This window comes from Nyctereutes procyonoides, unplaced genomic scaffold (genome assembly GCF_905146905.1).
Source record: "Nyctereutes procyonoides isolate TBG_1078 unplaced genomic scaffold, NYPRO_anot_genome, whole genome shotgun sequence".
Classification (NCBI taxonomy): domain Eukaryota; kingdom Metazoa; phylum Chordata; class Mammalia; order Carnivora; family Canidae; genus Nyctereutes; species Nyctereutes procyonoides.
Genome location: NW_026575140.1, coordinates 12269658 through 12282436, shown reverse-complemented (window position 1 = coordinate 12282436; position 12779 = coordinate 12269658). Strand labels below are relative to the sequence as shown.

The 12779-nt window shown below is 48.1% G+C and overlaps 1 protein-coding gene and 1 non-coding gene across 2 annotated transcripts in view; both read right to left on the bottom strand.

The window, feature by feature from the left end:
* Nucleotides 1-12779, bottom strand: part of VAC14 (VAC14 component of PIKFYVE complex) — a 100424-nt gene that overhangs the window by 75393 nt on the left and 12252 nt on the right. The window contains exons 3-10 of the mRNA XM_055306050.1: nt 12562-12729; nt 11722-11784; nt 10882-10989; nt 10280-10389; nt 9876-9982; nt 8784-8918; nt 8166-8318; nt 1400-1463 (exon numbers count right to left, since the gene is read on the bottom strand). Of these exons, the coding sequence (XP_055162025.1) occupies nt 1400-1463; nt 8166-8318; nt 8784-8918; nt 9876-9982; nt 10280-10389; nt 10882-10989; nt 11722-11784; nt 12562-12729 (908 nt within the window). The remainder of the gene's footprint in view (nt 1-1399; nt 1464-8165; nt 8319-8783; nt 8919-9875; nt 9983-10279; nt 10390-10881; nt 10990-11721; nt 11785-12561; nt 12730-12779) is intronic.
* Nucleotides 7086-7156, bottom strand: TRNAG-GCC (transfer RNA glycine (anticodon GCC)). Its single transcript has one exon. It is a non-coding gene; the product is annotated as a tRNA-Gly (tRNA).

Sequence of the window (12779 nt, the reverse complement as noted above, 5' to 3'; positions counted from 1 at the left end):
TCCCTCATGTCTCTCCTCTTACTCCAACACATGCATCTGCAAACCCTGTCACTTCATCCTTCAAAACAGATAAAAAAAAAAAAATCCAACTTTCTCCATGTAAGGCCACCTCTTTGGGCTGAGCCTCTTTCCCCTCTTACAGGGTGGCAGCAGTGGCCCCTAACTGGTCTGCATTCACTTGGCCCCTCCTAAATCCCTTCTCTACACAGCAGTCCAGATCTCCTGTCCCTCCTCAGCCCAAAAATGGAAATACTACTAATGACCCCCTGGGATTTAAACATCAGCAAAATCCAATGACGTGACACAAAGTACTTGGCACAGTGGGCCTACGAGGCACTCACCAAGTGATCATCCTTGTCAGCCACTATTCCAGCGAGCCTCAGCTCAGGCACCATGGCTCACCCCCAATACCCTGAGTCCCCCACCACAGAAATCACTGCCTGGTGTCTGCCTCCCCATCAGAGAACCTTAAGATTGGGGGCCACATTCAGGAATCACATTTCTACCTAGGAACCCGCAGGGCTGAACACAGGCAGGTATGCTGGGGTATGTGACAACATAACAGGACAAGTCAATGAATTAATGGTTATTGACTTGCTCAAACGATTAGGAGCAAGACACATTTACAGTCAGTACCCCCACACTTTGAAAATCTCCACTGGGTCCTTAGAAAGATAAATGAAAAAAATGATACAAGAGGAGGAAAGATCCTAAAGGTCTGCGGAGTGCAGATTCTCTCTTCTTGAGAGACCAAACGGTTCCCAGGGCTCAACGGTTCAGTGTTGAGTTTAGGGGGAAGAAACCCCCTGCAGGAGAATACCATCCATTGCGGCCCCACAGGTGCTAATTCTGCACCAAAGAAAAACTGACAAAGGACAAGTCCAGCGGACTCAGACAGAGGCAGAATGGTGAGATCTCCCACCAGGGTAAGGTCATCAATCACCCTGCATGCGGTACAGGGAACTTCGAGGAAGGGAGTGATCTTGCTGTTTGGCCTGCACCGCCCCCACGTGGAAGGCTGTGCTATTACAGCCGACCTGGCGCCAAGATGCCCAGTCTATGCAGTCTCAGACCCCGGAATGGCCTTCCCCTTGTCAGTCTCATTACCCTGACAAGCAAAAATTCCAGGCAGGGGCATCTGCAAGGGTCTCCCTGCAGCCACCATGCATTGCTTATACTTTTACAACTTGTACTTACTGACCTCCAACACCTTCTAATCCCTCCCCAACAGAACTGCATAGACTGGGTTTGCTCAGTATCCTTCAGATTCCCTCATCAGGTACCTCCGGTGCCCCACATGGAGAGTTTTCCCTGAGTCTTCACTGCCATTTCCCGCACTCAGGAAAGATCTAGACCATTTGCTTTCTACAAACACCTTTGGCTGGCACAAACCACTTACCTGGCTGACGTGAAGACACTGATGCTGCTACTGAATCTTGAGTCACAAGAACCATCGGCGCCTCCTAGAGACAGTGAGAGGAACAAGGTGTCATGCTAAAGGGCTGCTGGGGTCTTCTGAATGAACACGATCCCAGATATAAGGGCACAGACTCTTTAGGTTCCCCGCACCTTGACTCTGGCTCTTGAAAAAAGACTAGCTCAGGAGTCCTGAGGACACAATGCCAATCATTCCCCACAGCTTTCTGCATAGTATTCATGCTTGTATGTTTTTAGGCATGGTGATCTCAAAAGGAGGACACCAGTGCTAACACATCTGGGAAATCTCAGAAAGGACTGCTGGCCCGAGGGCAGTGGATGTTAAAAAGGACTCCTGGTATAGTCTACATCATTAGCCATCAGGGAAATGTAAGTCAAAGCTGCAAGGAGGTACCATTTCACACCCACTAGGATGGCTGAAACAAACATATTAAGTGGTGTGAGAATGTGGAGAAATGAAAACCCTCGGATCCTGCTGGTGGGAATGTAAAATTGTGTGGCTGCTCTGGCAAACAGCCTGGCAATTCCTTTAGGGCTCAATGCAGTTGCCCTACGACTCAGCAGTTCCACTCCCAGATATATACCCCAGAAAAAGGACACTTCTGTCCATGCCGGAACCAAGCACCATGCTCATAGCAATCTGAATGTCTATCAACTGATGAATGGATAAATAAAATGTGTTAGAGTCACACAATGGACTACTGTAGAGCAATAGAAAGGCATGATGTACTGGCATGTACTACAACATGGATGAACACTGGAAACGTGCCAAGTAAAAGAACCTAGTTCGCAAAAGCCCACATATCATATGATTCTATTTGTATGAAATGTCCAGAACTGGCAGATCTATGAAGACAGAACATAGAAATTGCTGAGAGCTAGGGGGTATAGGCTGTGATCTCCATTCTCTTAAGTTAAAAAAACAAAAAACTTTATATTCTTAAATAATTTTAGATTTATGAAAAGTTGCAAGAATAGCACAGAATTGTTTACCCTTTACCTCACTGCTTTTTTTTTTTTTTTAAATTTATTCATTAACGAGAAACACAGAGAAAGAGGCAGAGACATAGGCAGAGGGAGAAGCAAGCTCCTTGAAGGGAGCCCAATGCGGGACTCAATCCCAGGACCCCAGGATTGTGACCTGAGCCAAAGGCAGATGCTCAACCAGTGAGCCACCCAAGTGCTCCTCACCCTGTTGCTCCTAATGTTAACAAGATACATTATCAAACCAGTAAAGTAGCAATGATACAAGACTATTAATAACAAAACTACAGACCTAATTAAAATGTTACCGGTTTTTCCACTCACATCCCTTGTTCTAGCATAGAATCTGGGAGCACATACTGCATTAAGTTGTCCTGTCTCCTTAGTCCTCTCAAATCTGTGACCATTCCGCAAGCTTTCCTTATCTTTCATGACCTCAGGATCACTGAAGCCCTGTCAGTTACTTTGTAGAATGTGTTGTCATTTGGGTTGGTCTTGTGTTTTCTCCTGATGAGGTTGAGGTTACACGTTTTTGGAAGAATGCCACCAAAGTGCTATGCTTTCTCCGTGGATCATGTTGGGGGTATGTGATGTATGTCTTGTTACGGTTGATGCTAACCTGATCACTGACTGTGGCAGTGTCTGCTGGTTTCTCTCCTGTAAGTTGTCAGTCTCCTTTTTTGTAATCAATAAATAACTTGGGGAAGGTAATTGAGACTAGGCAAATATTCGTTTTTTTTCCTCAAACATTCCCCTGCTGATTTTGGCATCCATTGGTAGATCTATAATGATGATTGCTGTTGAGTTCCCCTAATGCTGATTTTCTGTTTTTCTCTGTCCTTCTATACTTATTAATTGGAATCTTTCTATCAGGAAAAGCTGTCCCTCCCCATCCATCCATCTCATTATGGGCCTATATATATATATATATATATATATATATATATATATATATTATTGTGTGAATTAAAAAATTAGAACTGTTATTTATATATTGTATATAAATATATACAGATGGTACCACCCTTGGCCTCTTAAAAGTTTTAAACTATACAAGTGAAACGTTCTCATTCTGAAAATTTCAAGCAAAACAAAGCATGCCCCATCTCTCCCTAACCTTCAATCTTACTTCACTCTATGTACAGGCAACTACTTTACTGGTTAGCAAGTATCTCTCCTCATCTTTTGCTTTTTTTGTTCTGTAACGTAAATGGAATCAGAGTACATTTTCTGCGATTTTTTTTTTTTTAACACTTTGTACTATGTCCTAAAGCAGTGTTATTTTTGTGGATCATGGTAAAGAGGGCCTTGACCATGTTGAACAGAAAGGCTCCAAGCTGCCTGTCTCCTCTAGCCCAAAGGCCCTTGAGGGGCTGGGGCCTAGCTTAGTGGGGACAGGCGTGGGCTGGGCGTGATGGGACAGATCTGGGCCCAAAGGGGAGGAGGACTTGCAGGGAGGCCTGGGTGGGCTGGCCTCGACTGGTGGCCTGGACTCCAGGCCCTTGGCAGCCTTCTCCCTCTTGACTTCTAGAGCCATGCATGTTTGCAGATGAAATGATGCAATGTCAGACATCGGCTTCAAATTAATTTCAACTGTTCCCTACTTTTACTCTTATGTCTCCCCCATGTTTCTTCCTGTGTGAGCACACTTCTCCAGGATCCCGTGTGGGCAGTACTGTTGGGGAAAGGGTCAGGCATTTTATATATTATTCCATATTGATAAGCTGCTCCTTAGGAAAGTTCTACCAATAATAAATGCACTTCAGGAACGGAGGAGCAGTCAATCCCCACCAAGCCTCACACAGGGATATTAGTGATCTTTCACATTTTTGCCAAGTTGATGAGTAAAAATGGTATATTATTTTACTCTGCAACGCTCCCAATCCCAATCAGCTGTAAATCTGTGGCTTCCCTGTTGGTATTAACTCCCTCCTCAGAGAACTGCATTATCAACAGCACCAACAGCATAGACTCAGAGCCCTTGGGCCTAAGTCTAAGCCTGGACTCTCCTCTTTACTAGAGGACCTCTTCACTGTGTGACCATGGGCAGCTGACCTGACTTCACCTCCAGCCCCTCACCTGTATAATGGGGTCACCAGTGCTTACCGCTTGTTATGTTACCAGTGCTTACAGGCTTGTTATGATGATAGGTGAGCTAACCTTTGTTAGGTGCTTAAAGTGAAAAACCTTACCTGTATCTCTATTTATTTCTTAAGGACAAATTCTTAAAAGTTTATGGCTTCTGACACATGCTGCCAAGTGCATCTACCAGACAACATATTTCACTCGTTTACTCTGTGCTTCCCCCGCTAGGAAAGCTTCTTCTCCCTATATCTCTACAAGGGACATGTATAATATGGGGGTGGGGTGGGGGCAGAGTGGAAGCTAATGAGAAGGAAAAGATTCAGTTCAAATGACCTCCATGGCCCCAGTCCTCTGTGACCACGTACAGGGCCACATCATTAATCAACTGTGGGTCTGTCCCTGAGCTCCCTACAGGCAGGACCTGGGTCTGATTCACCTGCATCTGCAGGGTCTGTAGGAGCTGCTGATATATCCAGTCCCATCAAAGCCTTACAAACGGATGGATTCCCTTATATGTCCACCAACAATGGTTGCAAACCCTCTGCTGGAAACTCTATTTACAGCTCTGCCCCTCACCTGCCACATGAACTTCTATCCCTAACCCTCTATGGTCCCTAATTTAGGACCTACCAGGGGCTCATTATCCTCTTGGAAATACTGGTGGTAAAAAACAAGGATACCAAAGCCCTGCCCTGAGAACTTTGCTAAGTGAATGGATATGTGATACACATGTATTAAAACAGTTTGACATGAAAGCACCTGTTGCTAAGAGTGTCTGGCCTTTGCCACATACTAAGAGCTTTATAAGCAAAAATCTTATTTAAAGCTCACCATCACACTGTAAGTCTGATATTACTGTTATGCTTGTTTAACAAATAAAGAACCTGAGGCTTAAAAAGGAGAAGTGGCTTGTCCAAAGGCAACAAAAAGGAAGTCCTGTCACAGAGCCAGGACTCACCAGCAGGCCCTTCTGATCCCAGAATCTGGGCTAGGACACCTGAGACAATCCCGCAGCATCATGGAGAGGAAAGGGAGAGCTGCGGAAACTCAGAGAAAGGACACTGCATTATGTACCCCTGAAGTCACAGGGCCCAGGGGCAGCCAGAGCAAGTGGAGAGGGGCTGGGAAACAGTGTGACTCAATGCAGGCCCCGTGCTCAGATGTGAGGCTCATGCACAGAAGGCTTGGCTGACAGCCTCATCATAGGTCTTGCCCTTCCACAGACGGAACGAGGCAGGAGGTTTCTGCCCTCAGCGACCGGGGCTGGAACAAAATAGTAATAGGAAAAAGAGGCAAAGGCTGGGATGAACCTATCAGCTAGACCAGCTGAATCATTGCTGTCTCCTGGCTAGCTGGGACCTTTTCCTGGCACTTTGATAAAATGGCAGTTATGAGCCAAGCAGGTCTGGAGTGGATATGGAGCCCCCAGATTAGCTGTGATCATCTCTAGGAACTACCATAAACTAAGCTTTGCATCTGCTGAAATGCTGTTTATGAGGCAGTAAAACCCAGGGCCAAGCTGCTTGAATGTATCCCAGTCTTGCTGAGAGTATCCTAAGCAGAGAGCTGTTTCAAGAGTGCTTAGGAAAACTAAGGGAATAAAATAAGCTGCCTTGGCTGACAATGGCACCCTGGCAGGTGAGGATGCTACTGGTGACCCACCAATGCCCCAGGTGGCAGGTTTTTAGCAGCTGCCACAACCTGCGGAATACAGGGGTTCCTTCCCAGAGGGCCTGACTTGTTGTCACGTAATCAGAAAAGGTGGGTTAAGGGCTGCTGGGTTCCACTTTGGGGGAAGAGGCAACAACATTATTTAAAAAATTGAGACACATTTCACAAACATGAAGTTTCATAACATAAAGTTCACCATTTTAAAGCATACAACTGGGTGATTTTTGGTAAATCCGCAAAGTTATTTAAGCATCACCACTATTTCATTCTAGAACACTTCCACCACTCCCTAAAGAAACCAGTTATCCAGTTCCCTCTTTCCCTCCAGCTGGCAACCATTATTCTACTTTCTGACTCAATGCATTAAGAGGCACTGACTTTTATTTTTTATTTTTATTTTATTTTTTAATTTTTTTTTGGCACTGACTTTTAAAGTCAGTATAAAATAAAATATTCAAAACTTCTGTAAGTTGCAACTTGTCAAGCCGAAAACAAAACAAAAACCAAAAGAAGCCATCATACAAACAAAGCAGGATGTGGAATTATGTATGAAATCATATGGTTTCCATATATAGTGGAAAAGAATAATATGAAAATGGAAAACATTGTTACATGTTACGTGTACATAATGGAAAAAATATTCTGAGATCACAGTAATTGCCTCTTGGTGGGGACAGTCTTGCTTTTTTATATTTTTCTCTACTGTCTAAATTTTCTAAAATGAGAATCAAAAAATGAAAAGATAATAAAATACTCAAACATCAAAAAAAATACTCATACATCAGTGAAAATTTACAAAACATGTCTATCCCTGTGATTCTTCTAGGTTCTCCCAGTAAGAAAGCTCTGCCTTGGAGAACCACACTAACTTTATCTTTTCCAAGGATTTGCCAAAAGTTCCCTGCATCTGCATTGGCCGGGAATCGAACCTGGGCCTCCCGCGTGGCAGGCGAGAATTCTACCACTGAACCACCAATGCTGTGCTGGAGTATGGTCCTGCTTCCAGCTGTTTTGCCCTTACAGCTCACAAAGGCCATGCACAGCTGTAACCCGACACCTGGAATGCTGCAGTGTGGAATGCTGCCGGTTCAGCCAGCTGAGAGCACAGGAGGCCCAGGGGGCTCACGTGCCCGCACACTGCTCACATGTGCAAGAGACATCTGGGAAGGGCATGGGAGAAAATGCTTGAGAAACTCTTTTGGCTCCTGGACTTACAGGTTCCAGACTGAGTCCATTAGCCTTAAAAATACTGAGTAAGCTCTGTATCAGTTTACTCTCTGGCTGACTCCACAGGAGAACATTACCTGCAAGCTGATCAGAGCCCTCTTAGTGAGGATAGGCCCCCTGCCCCCAAGGTCAGAGTTCTAGATAATGTTGATAGAGTCAAATTTCAGACTTTAATTGACATAGGAGTGGCTTCCTTCATGTGATGGACAAATAAGACAGTAACATTGGGAGAGGCCACAGAGCCATTTCATTTTGCAAAGACACCAACGTTGGTAGAACCCCAGGGCTGAATAAGCTGCATCTGTGGCTTTCTTAGCCTTCTGCCTGGGAGCAGCCGGCAGAGCAGAGGCAGCTGGCTTCTGGGTGGCTGGATGGCGACGGCCAAGACTCACATGAGCCCTGCAACCTGCATTCCTGCCAGACTCTGAACCTTCCCACATTGAAAACAACACAGCTGGACACAGAAAAGATTTTAAAAAAGCTTAATGCTTTTTGAGGCAGTAAGAGTTGAGAGCATGGTTTTGGAGGCAGACTGCCAGGGCTCACATCCTGGTTGTTACCCTGTGGCGGCCAGACCCTGGTCCTGATACCTGTCTTCCCTGTGTCCATCTGGGCAATAGGGAAGAACAGCAACTTCTACCTTACTGGATTGTTTCCAGAATTAAATCAAGTCGCGTATGGGAATCAGCTCTGGTTGGTTAGGCGAGGCCCCAAGTCAAGTCACCCAGGGAGGCTAGGGGCAGGAGGCGGAGCCTACTCACCAGTGGCTGTCCCTTCCTGCTTGGCCACGGAGTCATCGGGATTGGGCTCTGCCTGCCTCTGTACCACTGGCTTCGGCTCGTCAGGCTCATCATCCTCAGGGGTGACCAGCTTCATCAGGCTTTGGTTACACACGTTGGCCACCTCCTTGATGCCTGAGTCCGCTGATGTAAGGAGTAGCCCCACCCAGGGGGTGTTCCCTCAACCTGAGGTCACTGGCACTGGCCAGGGACCTGGTCCTCCCTCGAGGTGGATCAGTGGGCAGTCTGTACTGAGTCCCCGTGAAATGCTCCTGTCTTCTTGTAGAACCCTTCCTACCAACAGGATATCCCTCACCCAAGACAGGGCAGTATGAGCTCAGGGGCTTGGAACCGTGGGAACTGGGAGAGCTGCTCCAATTCCCGTATGTAACCAGGTGAGGTTTAGGGCCAGTGGCAGGAATGCCGTGCCCCTGGCACTGCCCTGGTGCTCCCAGTCCGTGCCCTGCTCTGCTGCTTGCTCCCTAGGGCTATCTGGAGGCGATGGATCCTAAAGGAACCCCCATCCCCCACGCCAGGATCCTCAACTTCATATTCTTCTTTGGGGCTACTCTGGTTTCCTCTCTCCAGGGTGAAGGATACTTTTCTTGCGGTCATCGTAGGCCAGGCAGGGCAAGACAGCAGTCAGGATTCCAGATGAGTAGGGAAGCATCACTCGGCCAGCCAGTTGGATGAACTCTCGCATCCAACACATGGCTGTCAGCTGGATCAGGTCATCTGGAAGAGGAATTGGGTTCCAGGAGGGTTACCATGAGCAGCCTGAGTGCTCCCTCCCAGTGACTATGCCTGGAGGATGGGACGGGAGGGGACCTGAGAGCTTGCCTTGCTTCTAGCCTCACTGATACTCTCTTGCCTTCCAAAGGTACACACAGGTACCAGGATGGGAGGGAACAAAAATCTCGTAGCCAATGTAAGAGTAGCCTTGATTCTCTACCTTCCACACCCAGAAAAGGGCTCCACAGCTCCTTTCGTCAAGGGGTGAGTTCACTTCCCCACTGCTTGAATCTGGACTGGCCTTCCTACTATTGCCACCAGAAGATGTTGGAAGCGAAGGTGTGGCTGGTTTAAACCTAGGCCTCCAGAGGCCTTGCTCACCTCTACCATATGTCTTGCGACCTCACTGATGCCATATATATGTATCTGGGTTAGCAGGCTAGATGATGAGACATATGGACCAACTGTCCCGGCTCCCCAGGTGACAGCCAGTTAACCGCCAGACATGAGTGAGGCCACCCCAGACCACGCAGCCTCAGACGACCCTTCAGATGACTGTAGGTGCATAATCAAGAGCAGTCAAGCCTAGCTCAAGTGAACAGAACCACTCAGCTGACCTATGGACTCATGACTAACAATAAGTGGCTGCTATATTAGGTAATCACATTTTTTGGTGGTTTGATGCTCAATGGAAGGTCACAGGTTCAGAGTCCCAACCTCCAAGCATTTCAATTTATAGTGAAATGCAAAGCTTCCCAGCAAGAGGGTCTCTGGATCTTATTCCAGGGTCAGAACAAGCAAAGGGGCTCCACATTGATGGAGGACCCGAATCTCTTTCTCACAAGGACCCAGCACCCCACCACCCCCAGCACCACTCCAGTGTTGTGCTGGTTTATACTCCTACCAGGGCTCTCTCTGCTTCTGAGGAGGTGGCAGTGGCCCTGCAGCCTTCACACTCACCTGTGGTCTGGCAGTGGATCACCAGGATGTTGGCCATTTCAGCAAACTTAACACTGGAGGGGTTCTTCTTGATTTCTTTCAAGAATTCCCCAAGGACTACCTCACACCTACCAAGAAGAGAAGGAAAATAGCACATGCCAGCCAGGGCTGGAGGAGCCTCTGCTGGTGCCCGCTTCCGCTCTGCGTAGGCTACCGAGAGGGGGACTACACCTCATAGTTGCCAGATGACTATCTTCCCGGAGGCTGGGGGCTGATGAACTCTTTTGCTCCTCGAGGCAGGAAGCACATGAGCCAGGAGGCAGAGAGGGAACTTATTCTCCTGCGGGTCTGGAGGTACCCCCGTCTGTCGGGTGTGGGGGTGCATGTGCACACAGAGTGGCTGCCCGCCCCCTCCCTCCACTCACATTTTCCGAATCTCTTTGCCGTTGTCGCCCAGGATCTGGAAGAGTCCATCCAGGATCTCCGGCAAATAATCCAGCAGGTTAATGTCTGGCACGGACTCCAGAACCAGGATCTGAGCCAGGGTAGGAAACGAGGAGGGAAAATTAGACCAGCCTGTGAACCTTCGTCTCCTCCTCCGGTGCTCTGGGACTGGGCAGGGGGAAGGCAGCCCCGCTGAGGTAGTGGTGCACGGCACCACAGGTGCCCCCTGGAGGAGAGGGCTCTTGCTAAGTGTGCAGGAGAATGGTGACTTAGCTCCAAGGAAATTCTGATGCCACAGGGAAAAGGGAAGGCCCAGGAAAGGACAGCACCACTGGCTTCAAAGAGAAATGAAGGTGTTTCCTGGGGCAAGGAAAGAACTGTATCCTCCTTGAAGCAAACATGACAGGCTCTGGGGCAGGCTGGAATAAACATGTTTCGGACTACCTGAGGTTGTTGGCTATCAGAGGGATAATAACGAGGCTTCCCTCAGCCGCAAGAACTGCCCAGGGTGTGCCAGAGGGCGGATTTTACTAAACTAGAGGCTCATTACGGCTGGAGAAACTGTCGTGGGGCCGGCCCTTACCCAGGAGATGATGAACTGCCGGGCGTACTGGTTGTTGGAGTAAATCCTCTCCCGCAACAAAGGGATGAAGCCCACCAGATCAAACTTGTTGCTCTCTGTCACAATGTCCTGTGGATCAAAGGCATTTGAGCGGCTGAGAGTCAGAAGCCAAGGGCAGGCTGACCTGACTGACCCCAGGGCTAAAGCTCTAGGGGTTTAGGTGGTCACAGAACAAAATGGCAGAGCCCATGCTAGGTAGCAGAGGTCCCAGAGGAACCACCCTCTCACAGACCAAAGGACAAGCAAAAATGCTGGAGTGAAAACAGGAATCAAAGTCAAGAGGACTGATCATCTGGATCAAATGCCCCAGGGAGCTCAGCATAAGCACCCCCAGTCATGGGGTGGGGGGGATGATAGTAGGTGGTGGGCAGTCTCCTTTGCCCTGAGTGGGGCTAGCACAAAGAGATGTTTAGGGTGATAGAATATCTCTGTATTTTGATTGTGTTGGTGACATAGCTCTGTACACTTGTCATAGAACTGTATACCAGGGATGCCTGGGTGGCTAAGTTGGGTAAGCGACTGCCTTTGCTCAGGTCATGATCCTGAGGTCCTGGGATTGGGCCCTACATTCAGTTCCCTGCTCAGTGAGGAATCTGCTTCTCCCACTGAACCTCCCTCTGCTTGTGCTCTTTCTCTCGTTCACTCTCAAAAAAAAGAACTGTACACCAAAGTCAATTTTACTATATGTAAATGAAAACATTTTTAACAATTAGGAAGAGCAGCCCCACGGATACAGTTTATAAGCTATACAGACAGATGGAAGAAACACATTCCAAAACAAGAGCAAAGACCAAGTACTACCTTTAAAAGGCGGTCTAGGAGCTCAGATCCACTTTTTACATTAGGGTCTGGGTCCGCCGCCAGCTATGAGAGATACAGAAACAGACGGTTACAGTCAATATATAGGACAAGGAATCTACAAAAAATCCATAGCCCAGGTCCCTGGCACAGTCGGGAATATAAATAGACATCTCTTTTAGGGAATAAACTGAAGCAAGGGAGGGGAGGTAGGGACAGGCAAAATGGAACCTGGCTAAGGAACCGAAATGCAGTGGACTTCTCCTTCTGTTCTGGAACCTGCTGCCTCCAGGTCAGGTGCTTGTTCTCACAAGCCTTCCTCAAGGGTTTCCAATCCTAAAATGCTAGGTCCTCTCTCCACACCTGGAGGTGGGGCCGAGGCAGCTGTGAGGCTGGTGCCCTGGAAATGACTGTGGTGGGCAGCAGAGCTTCCAGGCTATTCTGTGCCTCGGCGTGCACTTTGTGGGGCTGATCGAGGTGCTAAGGAGGGTGTGGTAGGGGCTCTGCAGCCTTTGTAAGTGCAGCTTTTTCTAGAGCTTACAGGCTGGTGCTCCCCTCACAGGGGATATACAGTCTGTACTATGGATTCACCATCCTCACCTTCTATAAGAGGAGTTAAGGCTTTTCAAGCTGTTTTTCCCCTCCACTCTGTGGTGGACTGATGCTTTCATCAAATGCGATAAAAATCAATAGAGAAATAGAAAAACCCCATCAAAAGTCAATACAAGGCCATGATATTTAATGGCAATGAGACTGAACAGACCAGTGTATGTATCTGTGATGCCTGCATCTGGGAGATGGGGTGTGGGGACCCGGAGGCCCTGCCGCAGGAGGGGTGGTCACCTTGCTGAGCCCGTCAAAGAGCACGTTGAAATGAGGCAGCACGGCGCCACGGGCCACCTTGACGATGTTGTAGAGTGCCTCGCATGCGTAGTAGCGCAGCCTGCTGTCTGCATCATTGAAGCAGGTCAGCACTGGCTCAATGAGCTCCTTCAGATATAGCCCTGAGTCCTGCAAGGGGGCAGAAGGAGACACAGCTCACTGTGGGCCAGGTCCCCGGC